The 19,209-nt window shown below is 46.3% G+C and overlaps 1 protein-coding gene across 1 annotated transcript; it reads left to right on the forward strand.

Moving 5' to 3' along the window:
* Positions 1–215: 215 nt before the first annotated feature.
* On the forward strand, positions 216–19,208 carry nup188 (nucleoporin 188). Its single transcript, XM_061799499.1, has 43 exons — positions 216–359; positions 1,094–1,148; positions 1,547–1,620; positions 1,700–1,784; positions 1,856–1,936; positions 2,017–2,061; positions 2,128–2,220; positions 2,312–2,431; positions 2,519–2,730; positions 3,773–3,887; positions 3,957–4,157; positions 4,242–4,322; positions 6,458–6,550; positions 6,633–6,752; positions 7,360–7,486; positions 7,563–7,721; positions 7,792–7,918; positions 8,825–8,912; positions 8,987–9,063; positions 9,189–9,303; positions 9,378–9,498; positions 9,575–9,641; positions 10,158–10,283; positions 10,367–10,607; positions 10,743–10,949; positions 11,430–11,599; positions 11,691–11,760; positions 11,835–11,902; positions 12,178–12,376; positions 12,796–12,873; positions 12,953–13,038; positions 13,347–13,492; positions 13,709–13,887; positions 13,954–14,154; positions 14,677–14,769; positions 14,844–14,996; positions 15,073–15,210; positions 15,753–15,827; positions 16,549–16,767; positions 16,921–17,052; positions 17,189–17,262; positions 18,019–18,148; positions 18,796–19,208. Exons 1-43 carry the CDS (start codon positions 334–336, stop codon positions 18,985–18,987), a joined length of 5,259 nt encoding a protein of 1,752 aa, XP_061655483.1. The 5' UTR covers positions 216–333; the 3' UTR covers positions 18,988–19,208.
* The last annotated feature ends 1 nt before the right edge of the window (position 19,209 follows it).

The following is a 19,209-nucleotide window of genomic DNA, read 5'->3' on the forward strand; positions in this document are numbered from 1 at the left end:
GTTTATTGAATCCTATTTAATTTTTACTCTTGCCCTTAGCTGGCCTGTTGCTTTTTTGTTTCTCTGTTCATGTCCTTTTCCAATGTTGTTAAAGTAAGTAAGTAAGTAAGTAAGTAAGTAAGTAAGTAAGTAAGTAAGTAAGTAAGTAAGTAAGTAAGTAAGTAAGTAAGTAAGTAAGTACATGAATTACTATATTGCTTGTTTGTCTGTTTTATTTTCTTGTAAATGAAGTTTTCCAATAAAGATTGTTAATAAAAAGAAAAAGACGACGCAGAAGTCAAGCGTCACCATGACCTCATAAGGGTGCCAGCCAATCACAACGCAGCGTCGAAGATGGCGGAATCGGCGATGAGTTTCAGGTACGCTTTTAGCCGCAAACTTAAGCGAACTTTCTCATTCGTTTAAAATTGTAAAACTCAAAAGAGTCATTTTCCTCAGCTCACCAGTCTGCCTTTTGATAGTATTTCCCCCCCCCCCCCGTTTGGCTGCGTGCTTGCTTTTCTCACCGCCACGCTAACTTAGCTTAGCAACAGTGCTAACAGTTGAACCATTTGAATGTCTCGGCGGCGTGGAGTTTATTTTGGGGTTTCAAGCACAAGGGGGAACCCACGTTTCGTTGTTTTTAAGACTCTCGGTCGCCACAGATTGCTCAAGTTGAGGCCGTGGGCCTCGTTGCGGGTTCATTTGGGTTCACTGAAATAAACCAGCAAGCCTTTGATATTGATTCACGTGTTAAATAAAGTGCACGTCAAAGCCAGTTAATGTCAACTCTTAAGGTTTAAGTGTTCAAATCAAGGGCGGTGTTGGGAATCATTCACTCAGTCCCTCCTCCCGAATATTTTTTTTTAAATTAAATTTTTTTTTGTTTGTTTTTAATATGGTGGACTATGTTTTGCTGTCGAATAATTACTACGTACCTAATCAAAGTCAGCCCGTGGAATAGGTCACACTAATAACATGGTGTTTAAAGTTGAATGTATTTGACAGAATTGCTCTTTACACAAAAGATGAGACAGTTTGTGTTGCATGTATTCCTTCATCGTGTTGGGGCAGGGATGGCCTCATGATCCTAATGTCTCTGTTCTTCCCATAGGAGTTGTCGAGAGTTATGGACCATTCTGCTGGGACGTTCTGCGCTGCGAGACCCTGTATGTGTTTTTGTTTTTATTTTTAAATGCACTTTTAGGCTGGGTTTACACTGCATGTCAAAGTAGCCAATACCTATTTAATCCCTATATCTGCTGTTTTGCTATTCTATTTACATATCCCATACGACTGTGTTTACATTCATGTACATGTGAAACAACATGCATGAATTAAGCATTGTATATTTAAACCGAAATGTTCAACCAAATCAAATTGTGTCGAACCAAAGTCCGATAGCTTAATGATAACATATAATGTGGAACGCTATTGACGGGCTAATGGAAATGAACTTAGATGAAGATATCCAATTCAAAATATTAGATGTTAGCAAAAAACGGAACCATGCATTGTAGATGTAGCTATGTTTTTAATATGATGGCGAACCTGCTTTTCTCTAAAGGCTCAGATCGAATCGGAGCTGGAAACACACTGGGACCGACTGCATCAAGGTCTGAGCTACTACAAGCCACCCAGGTATGGTTCATAAATGTGTTTTTAAGATCCTCAGCAGCTCTTTCAGGAAAGAAATAACTGCGCGATTGTACCCGTGTAGCCACTCCTCTGCTGGAAAAGTGAAGGAGAAGAAAGATGTCGTGCAGCCACTGAAGGATTTCGGTCTGAGGCTCAGTAAACTCCTGGTAAGATGTTAAAAACTTACACTTCTATTTGTGGGTTTCGGTTGGATACGACCAACCTGTTGTGATGTCAGGGACTGGATGAGCTGCAGAGTGTGCGGCTGCTGCAGTGCTACCTGCAGGAGGACTACAGAGGAACTCGGGATTCTCTAAAGGTAACCTGGCACTGCAAGTAGCGGCCATTTTTAAGTGGAGACACAGTAGGAGTGATGTTTCCATTTTCTTGTGTGTGCAGGTTGTTCTACAGGATGAGCGGCAAAGTCAAGCGTTGCTGCTCAAGGTCGGTAGACATCTGCTGCTCCTTTCTGAAAAAGAAATAAAATAAACCTTGTGTGTGTGTTCGCAGGTAGCTGACTATTACTACGAGGAGCGCATGTGTCTTCTCCGCTGCGTCCTCCTCTTGCTGACGTACTTCCAAGATGAACGACACCCCTACAGGGTTAGACGCCACCCTCCCCTCCCGAATAAAAGTATGTGACGCTGTCGTCCGTTTTGGCTTTTGTAGTGCAGCTTTTCTTTTCCTTGGCAAGGCCGAGTATTCCAACTGCGTCAACAAGCTGGAGAAGGACCTGGTGAGCAGCTACCAGGCTCAGTTCCAAAGGCTCTTCAAAGCCGAGGCGCCCACATGGGAGACTCACGGCAACCTCATGGTGATGCTCCGCCGCGCGTCCCTTGGGAGACGGAGACAGTGTGTTGAGGAAAACAACCCACAAACATTTTGTCCCCCCCCCCTTCAGACGGAGCGGCAGGTGTCGCGTTGGTTCCTGCAATGCCTGCGCGAGCAGTCGCTGCTGCTTGAGATCATCTTCCTGTACTACGCCTACTTCGAGATGAGCCCGGCCGACTTGTTGGCCTTCACCAAGATGTTCAAGGAGCAGGGCTTCGGTCTGCGGCAGACCAACAGGCACCTGGTGGACAAGAGCATGGACGCGCTGGTCGATCGCATCGGGTTCGAACACTTTGTTTGTTGAGTCCGCATTGCCTCCAATGGAAGTATCGGCTTCATTTTATTGATTGATTTGATTTATTTTGACCCCTTCATTTGGTGCCACGAGGTAATACAGTCAACCCACGCGAATTGCGAAAAGTCACGAGTAATGGACGACTCCCGCCAAAAATGTTTTTGATATAAAAGTCATAATATTGAAATGAAATAGTCTAAATCTCACCTTGCTGTTATTAGTGACAAACTAAAATGCTATTAATGTGATATCTTGCAAAATTCTACTTAAAAGTCAATGAAATAGTGTGCAATGTGTAACATTTCAATGTATTTACAATGTTAAATAAAATACAATACTAATACTGTGTAATTGAACTTTTACGTAAAGTGTAATGTCTTGTAACAAACTTTTTTCATTTTTAATTAAAAATGGTAGTGTGATATAGTTCTGTTTTACATTTGAACTGTTTCTCATGACCTTTTCGGCGTGGGTTTATTTTTCTGGACTAGGCCGTGGGCCAATAAAAAAAACATGCAGTAGGCCGCAAATGACCCCAGGCCATAGTTTAGACACCACTAGTTTAATCCCTAAATATACTCCACATTATGATCAGAAAACATTTTACTGTCATTTCAAATTCATCTTACTTTCCCCTTTCAATATAAACGGCTTATTGATTTAAGTTTGAAAAATGCAACTGTTTTATCACTTTTTTTGACTTGATCATACATATACTTTCATTTTAAATGTGTATTGGAAATGAATCTTTAGTTGGGTACTTACTGATCAGCGGTTAACTTTCACCATTGCAATAGCGATCTGAACCTTTCTTTTTGTCATCTTGAGAAGTTTACTAGCCTGCTATCTATGCCGTCAAAAAAAAAAGGCTTATACGGATGACTGTGTCATTCTGACCCACTTATACAAATACATTGTAATTCATAATATACTCTTGGTTATTTATTGTAATACACTGCATTGATGATCTAGTTCATGTGTAGAAAGCGAGTGATGCTGACTTCCTGTTTTCTTCTGTGGTGCATGCAGCTACTTGAGCTCTCTCATCCTGGTGGAAGGCATGGATGTAGACTTCCTTCACAAGTGTGCACTTGAGGACTGCACGGAACAGCACCAGTTCTCCAGTGTCCCCGATGTCGTCAAGGTTTGACTCCTGCCACAAAAATAGCGGTACAGCTCTAGTTTTGGATTTCATGAAATTCTTCGCTCTCAGGAGATGGACCAGCTTCTGTTGACCTTCGGGGACATCCCCCATCACGGGCCGGTGCTGCTGGCCTGGGTCCTGCTGCGGCACACACTCAGACCTGAGGAGTCCAACCCCGTGGTCCGGAGGATCGGCAACACTGCCTTGCAGCTGGAAGTCTTCAAGTACCTCGCTGTCATGCTGAAAGGCCTGGGAGTGTCTGGGAACAATGTAAAGCAGCGCCAATGCGGTCATCTTGGGTGTTATTTGTGTGCTCTTTGGACAAAATGTATAATTTTTTTTTCTCCGCTCCAGTGCACAGCAAGCACAGCCAAGATGTGCATCTACGGCCTCCTATCGTTTGTCATCACGTCGTTCGAAGAGGAAAGCCTGCAGGTACTTCGGCGGGCCTCACTTGGCATTCCCGCCCATGTTCCTTCTCACACTTTTGATTCTATCGATCATCATATCCTCATAGATAGGCTTAGGGATTGGTTCATATAATATGTATGTCAAATTGGTCTTTTTCTGTGGTTGTTGGCCCCCATAAATCGGTCTGTTCACCTTTCCTGCGGTGTTCCTCAAAGGTCAATCTCTGTTCCCGTTCTTTTTGTAATGTACATCAGAATCAGAATCATCTTTACTTACCAAGTATGTCCAAAAAACAAACAGGGAATTTGTCTCCGGTAGTTGGAGTCGCTCTAGTATGACAACAGACAGTCAATTGACAGAGAACACTTTTGAGACATAAATACATTGAGAAAAACAGTCACTGACCAATAAAGAGTTGCTAGTTATCTGGTAATGCCAGTACAATTTTTTTTTGACAATTGTGCAAAAAGATGCAGAGTCCTCTAGCACTTAGAGCAGTTTGAATGACTAATATAGCAATTGTCCAGGGCAATGACCATTGTGCAAAGGGCGCCAAGACTTCAAGGAGTGTATGCAGTTTAAAGTGACAAGTAGCGTGATAATCTGGAACAATGTTGATTGTGCAAATGTTGCGGATACTCCTCAGTCGGTGTGCAAGTGGTGCAGATGCTACTTTGGCATGAGTGGCCAGTATTGGTCAACGACAGGTATGCAAATAGTGCACTGTGGCGAGACTACTACAGTGAGTGCACGAGTAATATATAATTGGCCCCACAGAAATGTGACGACAAACTCAAGACAAAAAAAAAAATCGGCAGCATGTTGCAATGGAATTGTAGGTTAGCTGTTTAAGTAGTAGATTGTAAGATGGAAGAAGCTGTTGGAATGTCTGCTAGTTCTAGTTTGCATTGGTCGGTAGCGCCTACCTGAGGGAAGGAGCCGGTGACCGGGATGCGCAGGGTCCGAGAGGATTTTGCACACTCTTGTCTTAGTTCTGGCAGCGTGCAAGTCCTCAAGGGTGGGTAGGAGGGTACCGACAATCCTTTCAGCAGTTTTGATTGTCCGTTGCAGTCGGAGTTTGTCTGTTTTTGTAACAGCACCAAACCAGACTGTGATGGAAGAACACAGGACTGATTATATGACCGCTGTGTAGAACTGCCTCAACAGCTCCCGTGGCAGGCCGTGCTTCCTCGGAAGCCGCAGGAAGTACATCCTCTGCTGGGCCCTTTTTCAGGACGGAGTTGATGTTGATGGCCCACTTCAGGTCCTGAGAGACTGTAATTCCCAGGAACTTGAAGGTCTCGACGGTTGACACAAGGCAGCTGGACAGCGTGAGGGGCAGCTGTGGCGAGGGATGCCTCCTGATGTCCACGATCGTATCTACAGTCTTGAGCGTGTTCAGCTCCTGGTTGTGTCGGCAGCACCGCAGCTCCAGCCGCTCCGCTTCCTGTCGATATGCAGACTCGTCACAGTCTTTGATGAGGCCGATGACAGTGGTGTCATCTGCAAACTTCAGGAGTTTGACAGCCGGGTGCGCTGAGGTGCAGTTGTGTGTGTAGAGAGAGAAGAGCAGCTGAGAGAGAACACAACCTTGGGGCGCCCCAGTCCTGATGCTGCGTGTGGATGGGGTGGGCCTCACCCGCTGTGTCCTGCCCGTCAGATAGCTGTAAATCCACTGACAGATGGCAGGTGAGACGCTGAGCTGGAGAAGCTTGGATGAAAGGAGTTCAGGGATGATGGTGTTGAACGCTGAGCCGAAGTCCACGAACAGGATCCTCGTGGATGTCCCCGCGCTGTCGAGGTGTTCTAGGATGAAGTGAAGTCTCACGTTGACTGCATCATCCCCAGACCAGACATTATTAAGTTTGGAGATGTCATGCTCAATTGAAAGTTCTGTCATATGATTTGTATGAAGATGAGCTCCAGATGAAATAATCCAGACAGTACAGATGTGATAAATGCACTTGCTCATTGTTTGTCTGCAATTAATGGATGGTTGGCTCACAAATTGCTTCAGTTGAATGCAGAGAAATTGCCCCTGACATTTTGGCTCCTGAAGTTGGCACCTGTTTAGGCTCCATCTATGTGCAGCACTCTGTAATTCCTCTCTTAAAAGTCCGTTTAAGTCAAATAGACTTGCATATTTTTCAACCCTGCAGACTGGCAGCGCCGGGTCGCAGAGCCCCCACCTGATCGACGCCGCATGCGAGGTCCTCTCCGCGCCCAGTCTGGCTGAAGTCTTCTGGGAAATGGTGAGCGCCGATTTGCGCCACTTAAGGGTCTTGTGGGAATAATGGTCACATGGCCTCAATTTTTGTGGGAATCTTGTCACAGAAGCCCAACATGGGTTTGGGAATGATCCTCGACAGCGCCGCCGGGATGTTCCCTCATAAGATCGCAGCGCTTTTGCAGCTCCTCACTGCGCTCCTGTCCAACAAGTCTACTGTGAAGAAGGTAAATTGTCCCCACCAGATTTTGCCAATATTGGGCGTCCTTTGTGTAATTTTACAGTAAAACAAATAATTGAATCTATTTTGGAATACAGCTGTAATGTGAATACTGGGGTTGTGTGAAATAAAAAAAAAATAAACATTTGTTTTGAATATACCTGTAGCATAAAAGTGGAAAAAGTAAAGGGGGTGACTACTTGTGCATGTGATATTTGCATTTTTGTCATTTTTAATAAACTGGTAAAACTTTCCAAAATCTATTTTCAATTTTCATTTATTCGATATGTGTGGAATTTTATAGACATTTAAATAATGTAAAGCATCTTGGATACGGCTGTAAAGTAACAAAACATGGATAAAGTTGAGGGGTGTGATTGCTTGAGCACGTATTTGCATTTTTGTCTTTTTTTTTTTTTTTTTTAAACACTTAATTTGCAAAAACAAACTTCAGTGTCAATATTGGGACTGAAGTGTAACATGTTATGGGGGCAAAACATTGAACCCGTTTTGTAATATGACGAACATAAAGCGGTCAAAGCAAAGGGCAGGAGGTGAACGGTTGTGCAACAAGCCGCCTCCCCCAAAATATGAACTTCAAACCTGTGTGACAGGTCTACAACTTCTTGGATAAGATGTCCTTCTACACGCAAGCGTACAAACATAAGCCCAATGACATCATCGCCAAGGAGGACGAGACACTGTGGAGGAGACAGACTCCCAAACTTCTCTACCCGCTCGGTTCGTTCACTTGAATTTGATCTTTATATTTATTTCCGAGGAGTAGAGCGCTACAAGATTTGCTGTCCCCATTCAGGAACGGGCCAGACCAACCTCTGGATGCCGCAAGGGATTCTGGGCCAGGTGATGATCGGCGGCGAGCAGGGCTACGTGGTGCGCTGGGACTACTCGTACAGCTCCTGGACGCTGTTCACGTGCGAGGTGGAGATGCTGCTCCATGTTGTCTCCACAGCAGGTACGCCGCATCGCTTCGGCGTTCCAGCATTTTCGTCCCCCGCTCACTCTTTCCACCGGTGATGCGTTAGACGTCATAGCGCACTGCGCGCGCGTCAAGCCCGTCCTGGACCTGGTGCACAAGATCATCAGCACGGACTGGACCGTGTCGGACTGTCTGCTGCCCCTCACCTCGCGCATCTACATGCTGCTGCAGAGGTAATGCGCGCACGCAAATTGCCGGAGTCCCTCAAATAGTGGTCAGCGCCTTCTCTGGGTGCGATAAGTAGGACTCCCTTTTCTTTTTTATTTTGGTTTAAACTCCAATTTCATGTGACTTACAGTGTAATGTGGAGGTAATGCCGTTTGATAAGAATCCAAAAATGTGAAGAGGGTATTTAGAGAGTTAGTATATTTTAAGAAAAAGTTGCTCTTTATCGAGAGAAGTCATCATTCTATGAAATTAGTTCATACAAAACGTAATAAAAAACTAATTTTCCAAGGATCATATTACAAAGAAAAGGTTGTAACCATATGGATGGTATAATTTTTATGAAATTAATGTAATTGAATTTGAAGTTGTAATTTTACGAGAATAGGCATACCACATTTTAATTTTACTGAAAGAAATTTAATTTTTTATGAAAGAATTGTAATTGAGAAAAAGATATTTTACAAGAATATATTATGAGAAAAATGTTTTATTGATTGAAAAAGAGGCACTATGAGGAAAAAAGTTGTAATATTCATATTGTTATTCAAAAGTTGTAATATTCATATTATTGGAAATGTACATTTTTTTGGTGGGGGGGTATGAAATGTGTGCTACAATATTACCACAAAAGTCATAATTTTAAGAATGAAGTAATATTATTCTAATAAAATCATTTTACAACAATCGTCATATTGCAAATAGAAGTATGAATATATATTTTTATTTAGTTTTTGAAATGTCTTAATATAAGGTAATATTATTACAGAAGATGTGTTAGTCCATACAACGGTCTCTCCCTGGCCATGGTTTGTGGAAATCCACTATTCTTCTTCTTTTTTTTTTTTTTTTTTTTTTTTTTAGGAATCTGTAAACAAAGTAAGCAAAACAATGTGTGTCCTCTCACCTGTCAGGTTGACCTCGGTCATCAACCCTCCGGTGGACGTGATCGCGTCGTGCGTCAACTGCCTGTCGGTGCTGGCCGCCAGGATGCCCGGCAAGGTGGCGACGCCTCGCCCCTAACTGCAAGCGTCGCGCGTCCCCGCACGCTCCTCACTTGTTGCTGCTCTTTTCAGGTGTGGTCCAGCCTGCAGCGCACGGGTTTCCTCCCCTTCGCCTCCAACCCCGTCAGCAGCATGGCCCAGTGTGTCAGGTGCCGTCCTGTCACATATCGTGGCGCTGATTATTTTTCCTGTGCCCAAAGATTTGCCTTTTTGGGGCTCTCAACACGACGTAAAAATCCACGATTTGCTAAATATTTGTCGTGTTTCTCTGCAGTGCGGAAGGCATGAAAGCGGGTAACTACGGCAACCTGCTGGTCCAGATTGAGCAGCCCAGAGGCGAGTACGCCGTCACCATGGCCTTCCTCAAGCTGGTCACCACTCTGGTCAAGGTGAGTCTCGCTCGTTGCCGTGACATTCGGACGCAATGCAGCGTGGCGACTCGTAAGAGTCGTGTTTCCTTCAGGGTCAGCTGGGCAGTACTCAGAACAGAGGTCTGATCCCCTGCGTGCTGCTGGTCCTGAAGGAGATGCTGCCCACCTACCACAAGTGGCGCTACAACGCGTACGGCGTGCGCGAGAGGATCGGTGAGCTGCCGTCTTGAGCGCCTGGCGTGCGTCTTCCCTTTTCGCGGGAAGTTCACTCCTCTCTGTGCTGCTTCAGGCTGTCTCATTTTGGAGCTCATCCACGCCATCCTCAACTTGAGTCCGGACGGCGAGGACCAGGGCAGGTGGGACACCAAGTCAATATTATTTCCCCCTTTGTATATAGAAAAAGGAAACTGTCGCTGTCGGGCGGAAATGTCCTAATATGGTCAAGCTCATATTTTTTTCACAAATTAATACTATTGGTCTGTCTGTAATATTCATGCATTATTAACAAATATTAAGTGTCGGAAATGGCTTGAAGACAAATCTGTTAACTCTTTTGAACGTTCAACTGTCTGAACCGTGTTGTAAAATTCCAACTCTCGCCTCGAGAGTCGTGAGGCATAATATTGTTGTTTTGTAGACAGTAGTAAAAATAGTTACCGGTAGGTTGGATACGTTTGGGTAAGGCTGTTTTGGTAAGAATTGGATCTCTGTAATGCTTGGGTGGCGAATTTAACATTTATCAATGAAAGCATAAAAAAATTTGCAGCCATTGCGATATGAAATTGAATTAAAAAAATAAAATAAGAATCCTCCTTATAAAGTCACATTGATGTAATGGTCCAGCTCTAATAGACGCTGATGATTTTTGACAGCATGCCCACCCTGCAGTCGCTGTGCATCTACAGCCTGACCAACACGGAGGCCGGGCAGGCCGTGGTCAACATCATGGGAGTGGGCGTGGACAAGATCGACGTGGTTCTGGCAGCACAGCCCAGCAGGTCCTCAACAACTCCTCCGCGTTGTTTTTGTCCGCTCAAACAATAATCAACAGCTCACCGAGTCCGTTGTCGCCGGCGCTCAGCTGCGGCTCCGAGGGTCCGGGTCAGGTCCTGATCCAGACGGTCAAGCTGGCCTTCTCGGTCACCAACAACGCCATCCGCCTCAAGCCGCCCTCCGACGCGGCCTCGCCTCTGGAGCAGGCCCTGACGCAGCACGGCGGCCACGGCAACAACCTGGTGGTGGTGCTCGCCAAGTACATCTACCACAAGCACGACCCGGCGCTGCCCAGGCTCGCCATCCAGCTCCTCAAGCGCCTCGCCACGGTCAGCCGTCCCCTTTTTACTTTCGAGTGTTATCACGGTCGTTCATGTTTGTACGATATTTTTTGCGATCCATTGTAATGACAGTAAAGTCGAACGTAATCTAATCTACCTGATGGACGCGCCTCGGCCCGCCAGGTCGCTCCCATGTCGGTCTACGCCTGCCTGGGCAGCGACGCGGCCGCCATCCGCGACGCCTTCCTCACGCGTCTGCAGAGCAAGACTGAGGACATGAGAATCAAGGTGATGATCCTGGAGTTCCTGACGGTCGCCGTGGAAACGCAGCCGGGCCTCATCGAGCTCTTCCTCAACCTGGAGGTGAAGGACGGCAACGAGGGCTCCAAGGTTAGCGTCGCGGTCGCAGCGCATTCTTCGCCTCAGATGTTCGGACCTCCGTCATTCTTAACGTGTTTTGGTCAAACTTGGATCTTGTGCGGTGACTTAATTAAGCTTCATTAGTGGGGCATTTTTAAGCAGCTATATCCTTTTTTTGGGGGAGGGGGGCAATTACAAGCAGATTTAGGCTATTTGTGGCAGGGTTGGGGCCCAACACCAAGATGTTCACCCAGACCCTTAATGCTCACATATGGTGCAAAATGCCATAGATGGGCGAACTGAAATTAGCATAGATGTTACGGTAATTCTAAACCTTCAAATAACTGCTACTTTAACACACACGGATCAACAACACATACAAACAAAGCATAGAATAATACTCGCAGGAATATTGTCTCTTTCGACGTGAAAATGAGTTCATTTTTAACCCCAAAACCTTCTACGTTGCTACGCAAAGCTGAATATTTGGCTATTTTCGTGTACGTGTAGGAGTTCCTACTGGGCGAGTGGAGCTGCTTGCACGTGGTGCTGGACCTGATCGACTCCAAGCAGCAGGGCAAGTATTGGTGCCCTCCGCTGCTGCACCGCGCCGCCCTGGCCTTCCTGCTGGCGCTGTGGCAGGACCGCCGGGACAGCGCCATCTCCGTTCTGCGCGCCAAGTAAAAGCACGCCTCCTCCCGCAGCTCCGTGTCTGTGATGAATTGTAGAGTCACTTGACTATTTAATTGCTTTTTTAAAAAACAAAAAAAGAGACAGGTTTTGGGAGAATTTAACCACGCCCCTCTTTGGAATGCTGGCGCCCCCGTCAGACACCACTGAGGTATGGCCATTGTACTTTCAATCAATCAATAAACATTATATAAATTTAGAAGCTAAAGCAGTTATTCCCTGCAGCCTTGCGTTCTGGAAACGTGCGCCTTTGTCATGAAAATCGTCGGCCTGGAGATCTTCTATGTCCACAGGTAAGTCCAACAAACAAACATTTCTTCACAGCGAAAGAGACTGCTTTGGAAATTGTTTTGTTGTCGTCATCTTATCAGAAAACATAATTGAGTGCGTTTGTAGAATAATGTCGTTATCGTTTTTTTTAGTGTGGTGTGTGTGTATTGTGTGGATACACAGCTTAATTGGACCTTCTGCCATCTAATTGTCGCTATATGTCACTGGCATAGACAGGTGTGCAAAGATACGTCATTTGTAGTAAATAAACTTGAGCTTGTGTGAACGTGCGCCACAGCGGCTCCCTGGAGCAGTCCCTGAAGGACGGCCTGCAGAAGTTTGCCAACGCGCGGCGTTACGAGTACTGGTCCCAGTACGTCAAGTCGCTGGTGGCCCACGTGGCCGCCATGGAGGACGAGGGCGTGTGCTACTTCCCCGAGCAGACGCACGTGCTGATCCTGGCCTGGCGGATGCTGCTCATCCTCGCCACCAGCCACGTGCGTACGCCCGACGGTTCCGGGAAACTTTCACGGGAATGAATGCTTTTACCTTGGAAAACAACGATGCCCATTTTTGCCGACATTTTACAGGCCAAAGCAGTAATTTAATTCTAATCAATATGTTTATGCATTTTTTTTTTTTGTACTTTCAATTTGAAATAATGTCCTGTTTTTGAATGAAAAGATTTAAATTAAGAAATGTTTTTGAATCTGGTTCATCCATTAATCAAAAAAGACGGATCGCATTTTAAATACAAACTTTTTTTTTTTTGGGAGGCTGGAACAAGTGAATTAATTTCCATATATTGTAAGGGGGAAAGTTTATTGAAGGTACGAATTCACCCGGGAACTTTCTTTGTAAGCCACGACGACGTGTTTCACCAAAAGTCGTCTTTTGTCCTCTTGTTGCGCTCCAGTCGGACGTGATGCAGCTGACGGACAACCAGACCAAGCTGAAGCTCTTCATGGACGCGCTGGACGCCACCAAAGCCGCCGTGAGTCCCGAGCGTCGCGGCCCTCCTCGTCGTCCGTCTGCCCTCGCGGGCTAAAGCCCCGCCTTCTTTTGTCCCTCAGCTGACCAGACCCACTTCCGTCCCGTGTCTCCGCCTCGGCTCCATGACGGCCACGCTGCTCCTCGTCCTCCTCAAGCAGTGGAGGAGGTACCAAAGGGGGGTAGGGGGAAGAGACTCACGGGGGTTAGGATCCAAAACCTGCCGCAAATAACGAAAATCTTAATGGTCTCAAGTTCAACTCGATGGTGTCGGTGACCAAAAAAAAAGTGATGTCTTGTAACATTCTACTTGAGTGGCAGATCACTAAACATTTCCTCGGTTGCTTAAGTTCACACTCGATGGTTGGCAGGCAAGCGAGAGACGCGCCAGCCGTTCGAAAGCGCATTTCCTGTAACCCGTCTTCGGCATTTTTTCTGCCCGTCGCGGCGCTCACGTGCTCGCTTGTGTCGTTCCAGCTTGGTGGCGACGGCTCCCGACATCTTGTCGCCGCTGTCGCTCATGCTGGAGTGCGTCCTGCAAGCCGACCAGCAGATGATGGAGAGGACCAAAGCCAAAATCTTGTCTGCGCTCATCTCCGTGCTGCAGATCCAAGGACTCGACGGTAGGAGAGGCGCAAACGCTCCCTTGTCCCCCCCCCTCCGAAAGGAAGGGAAATGATTTGCAAAGAAAAAAAATATGTTGTGAGGATTTTTACATTTGTGTTTTGAGAGGGTGTAAAATGTGTCAACAGAGTGTGAAAGACATTTAAGAGTAAAAGACACTTTTTCCGAATCAAAAATATGAATGTGGAAACATGCTCCACTTGTTCGCGGCACAGGCGGCGAGGTTTCCCAGCTGCCCCAGCTGCTGTCGTCCGTGTGCGAGACGGTCAAAGACGAAGCGTTGCTGCTGATGGACAACGCTCATCACGCGCGCCGCGCCGCCGAGCCTCCGGAGGACGACGACAGCATGGAGACCGACTTCCCCCGCGGACCCCAGAAGGACCAGAGGGACGGCGTGAGTTCACTTCAGACGCCGCATTTTCCCTACCTTCCCGCTTTTTTAAACATGTTCTCCCCTCAGGTGTGCGTGCTGGCGCTGCACCTGGCCAAGGAGCTGTGTCGCAGCGACGAGGGCGGCGAGCACTGGGTGGCCGTGATGAGGAAGGTCCCGGTGCTGCCGTCCGTGCTCGGCGCCGCGGAGCTCAGCCTGCGCTCCAAGCAGAACCTCTACTTCGCCGAGGCGGCTCTCCACCTGCTGCTCACGTTGGCGCGCACGCCGCAGGTTGGAGCGCACGCGGCAAAATTGGAAACGCCTTTTTGCAGAATTTCTTCTATTTCTATATTTTTTTTCTCCAAAGACTGACTTGACGGGTTTTGTTTTTCTTGCAAAATGCGACTGCGAAATACAACAAATTCGTTCTATTCCAAACTTTTGTCTTGGAAAAAAAAGAACATATATTTTTTTTAGAAAAGGACAAATTAATTTAATTTCAACAAACCTTCAAATACATGTTTTTTGGGCGTGCAGGAGGAAGCTGGCGTGACTATACAGTGGCACCTTGAGATAATTTGTTCCGTGGCCATGCGCGTTACTTAAAGCACTCCTATTTGAAGTGATCTTTTTAAATTGAAATGACAGGAAAATGCCATTAATCCACTACAGACTAAAAATCGATGGTAATTGTTTGTATTTCTAAACAATTTGTCAGCGGTAACAATCTACTCCGGCGTCAAACTGTCGCTGTTGCTAATCGGGGAAACGTGTCGGCACGTAATGACGAGCGCTTCTTTGTTCCTCCTCCAGGGGGCGGCGGCTGTGGCTGGCGCAGGAGTCATCCAAACGATATGTCTTCCCCTCCTCAGCGTCTACGAAGTCTCCGGCAACGGAGCGTCACAGGTAGGAGTTTGCGTTTTCTTCGGAACCGATCTCAGTTTGGCCTGTGACGTGAAACGGCGCCCTCTCCTGGCCAGAGCTTCAGCCGCAAGTCTCAGGACTGCGCGTGCTGGCCCGGCGTGTACCGCCTGTGCATGTCCCTGATGGAGAGTCTGCTCAAGACGCTGCGCTACAACTTCATCAACGAGGCGCTCGACTTTGTGGGCGTGCACCAGGAGCGCATCCTGCAGGTTCGTCGGCGTCGATCAATTTCTATTTTTTCTTTTTTTAAACTGCCCTAACCTGCCACCACCTGGTCTCGCTCAGTGCCTGAACGCCGTCCGCAGCGTCCAGAGTCTAGCGTGTCTGGACGAGGCCGACCACACCGTCGGCTTCCTGCTGCAGCTCTCCAGCTTCTCCGCCGAGTGGCAGTTTCACCTGCCCAAGCTGCTCCACGACGTGCAGGCGAGTCCGGCAGAATTTCATTCAGACGCTCGACTGGAAATCAGGAGAGTATCGTAGAAATATTTTCGACGTGAAATCAACCAGTCTCGTAAAAAGAAGGCACACGCGTGAAACGCGATCTGTCGATTCATCGACAACTAATCCACCATCAACATAATTGGCTACTATTTTAATAATCGATTAATTGTTTGGAGCACCTGATTCGTCTTTCTTGCTAAAATACCAAAATTGCTAATTGTCTTCACTTTTAATAGCGCTGAGATATTGCAAGCATTTCTTGCTTTCAATCCCCCTTTCAAGATTTTTTTAGTTGAACAAACATTTTACTCTATTATTTCAAAAATGGCATTGCAATCATTTTCAATGCAAAATACATTTTTACCTGGTTATTCGATTCATTGATGGAATAACCAAATGGAATAATTGATTCTATGGGCTACAAGCGTCAGGCCTACATGAGCCAAGCCGACCTTTTGCTAACGAGTGACAAGCATGCGGCAACGAGCGCGAGACGTTACTAAAGCAAGTGAACGTGCTTCCAGGTGAACCTGTGCTACCTGTGCCAGACGTGCACGTACCTGCTGCACAGCAAGAAGATGCTGCACCACTACCTACAGGTGAGCGCGCCGCACCACAAAACTAGCCGTCGTAAAATGCGCACTGCGGACTCTCATTGATGTTCAGCTCTCCATCCGCGTGTCTTCACAAAGTCAATCCATCGCTTTTTTTATTCACAAGTATCAAGTTACAACACAAAGCCATCTTGTCTGTGGTGAAAATCTAGCAAGCTATCCGTCGCAAAATGCGCACTGCAGAGTCGACTCGTGGTGTTGATGTTCAGCTCGCGTCTTTAAAAAGTCGATCCATCTTTTAATTTTTTTCGCAAGCTTCAAAAAACATCACCGAGCTGTTCTGTAAATCGAGGCAGCCGGCCATGACGGAGCCACCGTTAGCTTGCTAACTGCACACTGGAGTGGTAAATGGACGCTAAGCACAGCTAACTCACAACTGATTAGCGAAACGAAATGACGTCGCTGTACTTGTATAGTGGGGGAGGGAACTCGCGCTAGAAAGTATACGCATCACGGGGCTGTGTTTTAGCCCCGCCCACAAAATCAGGAAACTTCAAAGGGTAAAAATGATGCTTAATATATATTGTTATAAGCCATATAATGCAAAATGCCATAGACAGGCTTATAAAAATAATAGTTGATGTTTTAGTAATGACATTCCTTGAAACATCTGCTTTACACACATGGCGCAGCAACACACAAACAGAACATACGACAATATTCGCAGGCTAAAATGGAATTGTGCTAATCGGTTTTCCTCCTCCAGGTTAAAAATGGCGAGCCGCTGCCACCCGGCCCCCTCCCGAGGGCGCAGCGCCCCCCGCAGACGCCCTCCAAGGATGTGCCGGCGGGCGGAGGCGAGCGCGACGACGCGGAGCGGAAGGCCGTGCTGGCCGTGCAGTGCGCTCTGCTCAAGATCCTCAGCAAGACGCTCGCCAGCCTGCAACATTTTACTCCCGACTGCTGCCAGATCTTACTGGACCAGGTATGCCGGACACACACGCACGCAGACCTCTTGTGTGTGCGTGTGTCCTGTGAATGTGCATATGTTTTTGTACGTGCCTGTATGTTTGTTATTGTTGTCTCAACCTGTGTGTGTCTTCATTTTTCTTTTTTTTTGTGTTGTCTGCGCACGTAGTGCATGGACCTGTCGTCGTACCGGACGTTGTTCGCTCTGAGTTTCACGGCGCCGGCCTTCGACCCCGACGTGTCTCCGTCCTTCGGGACCCTCCTGGCCGCCGTCAACGTGGCGCTGAGCATGCTCGCTGAGGTAACGCCGCTACACGCAAACACGTCTGGAAATGAGCCGTCCCCACCGGAAAAAGGACCTTCTGTTTACTGGACAGGTGTTACAAGTGTCAAAATTAGCCCACGCATGCCATTCTTGTCATTTTGTTTGTTGTTAGATGGAAAAGAAGAAGGAGGCGGCCTCGCTTAGCATCGTCTCTCTCGCCTCCTCGGAGGAGATCCAAGCTCTCAAGTGAGAACCTTTCACACATGTCACATACAAATTGGATGAATGGATCAAGTAGTGCAGTCTGGTGTTTTTGTGGTTAGTATGCCAGCCTCAAGAGTCAAGAGTTCTGACCAAAGCACTTGTATTTTTGGAGAAAATGTTAAATTAAAAAGTCACTTATTTCAAGAAAAATGGTCAACCTTGCAAAAGGAAAGTCATTTTTTTCCAAGAATAAAAAAATGGTTATAACCACGAAAAATGTCCCCAAGACAAAAGCCAAAAAGTGTATTTTTTAAAGTTGTACTTGTAGTTGTAAAACTGATGTAGCCTTTTAAAAGAATGTGAGTGCGAATGGTTGTTTGTTTTTCTGTGCCCTACGATTGGCTGGCGACTGGGATAGGCGCCAGCGACCCGCGTGAGGATAAGCGGTACGGAAAATGGATGGAAAGTACCCTCAAATGTTTTTCCAAGAAGTTGTGATCATACCAGAATAAAGTAAAAAAAAAAATAATGTTCGTCAAGCAAGGAATGGCATAATCTTTTTGAGTTTCTTTTTTTCTTGCATGTTCTCCCCGTGCTTGCGTGGGTTTTCTACTGGTAGTCAATCCATGGTGTATTCTCAATCATCATCTTGTAGCTCCTTTCACTAGCACAATGAATACACGTTTAAGGTTTTCTCCAGGTTCTCCATCTTGCTTCCACAGTTCTCTGGGATCAGTAACTGCGACCCCGAATGGTTGGATAAGTGGCAACCAAACGTGTTGTCTTGTTTGTTTTCAGGTCCTTGCTGATGTTCATCATGGAGAACTGCTTCTATGTGTTGGTCTCTCAGGCGTTGCGCTGCCTCAAAGACGCCTCCATCTTGCCGCGAGACAAGCAGCGGCTCAAGCAGGAACTGTGCTCGGAGCTGGTGAGGCCTCACTAAGGCAACGCCCACCCCCTCAAAATCCCGATATATATAGTGACTCGGGAGTAGGGAATGAGCTGAATGATTCTCAACCTTTGGAATCATTCAGCTCATTCCCTAATCCCGAATCACTGTATCGGTCAGGATTTTTATATAGTGGGCTATATAGATAGATTTTTGCAGTGGGCTAAATAGTTGACTAAACGATTAATCGAATATTCCCTAATTACTATACAAGGATTTTTATTTACTGGATTTCTAGTTAGCCCTGGGGCTTAAACGATTAATTCAATACTCCCTAATTACTTGGGTGTTTTTTTTATTTAGTGGACTATATTATAGATGACCCTGGGGCTTAAACTAATCGAATATTCCCTCAGTACTATATTGATATATATCTCTATAAGATATATTTTAAGATTTTTTATTTAGTGGACTGTATAGGTAATTCTACAGCTGACACAATCGAATACGCCATAATCATTGTACAGAGATTTTTATTTAGTGGACTATATAGCCGACTACAGCTGAAACGATTAATGAAATACTCCCTAAGGGCCACATTCTCAAATACTGATGAACCGCTGGTATGCGAGGGTCCACTGTATGAGGATTTTAAATGGGTTTGTTTTGTTTTTTTTTGTCCAAAGAGCACTCTCCTGTCCAGCCTGTCACGGCACTTCCGCCGTGGGTCGCCGTCGTCCCCGGCGAGCGGCGGCATGGTTGTCCTCCCGTGCCCGCCCCAGGCCAAGCCACCCACGCCGGGCTCCAAGGGCGCGCACGAGGGCCAGGAGCCAATCATCCAGCTGGTGCAAGCCTTTGTACGATTGGTGCAGAGATGAAAGAAAACACGAAAATCCCGCCACCCCAAAAAAATGTTAACTTTAAAAGGTGCCAAAAGGGCGACTTTTTGTTTTTGCAAGGCCTAGTTTTATAGGTCGCTACATTTCACAACCTCCAAGTGCCACTTAGGATGTTTTACTGCTTTCAGTTATTGTTACTCCAAATAAAAATTACATTGTTTTTGTACTCAAATGCTAATAAAAGATTGTCTGGATGCATAG

This window comes from Phyllopteryx taeniolatus, chromosome 15 (assembly GCF_024500385.1).
Source record: "Phyllopteryx taeniolatus isolate TA_2022b chromosome 15, UOR_Ptae_1.2, whole genome shotgun sequence".
NCBI classification, from domain to species: domain Eukaryota; kingdom Metazoa; phylum Chordata; class Actinopteri; order Syngnathiformes; family Syngnathidae; genus Phyllopteryx; species Phyllopteryx taeniolatus.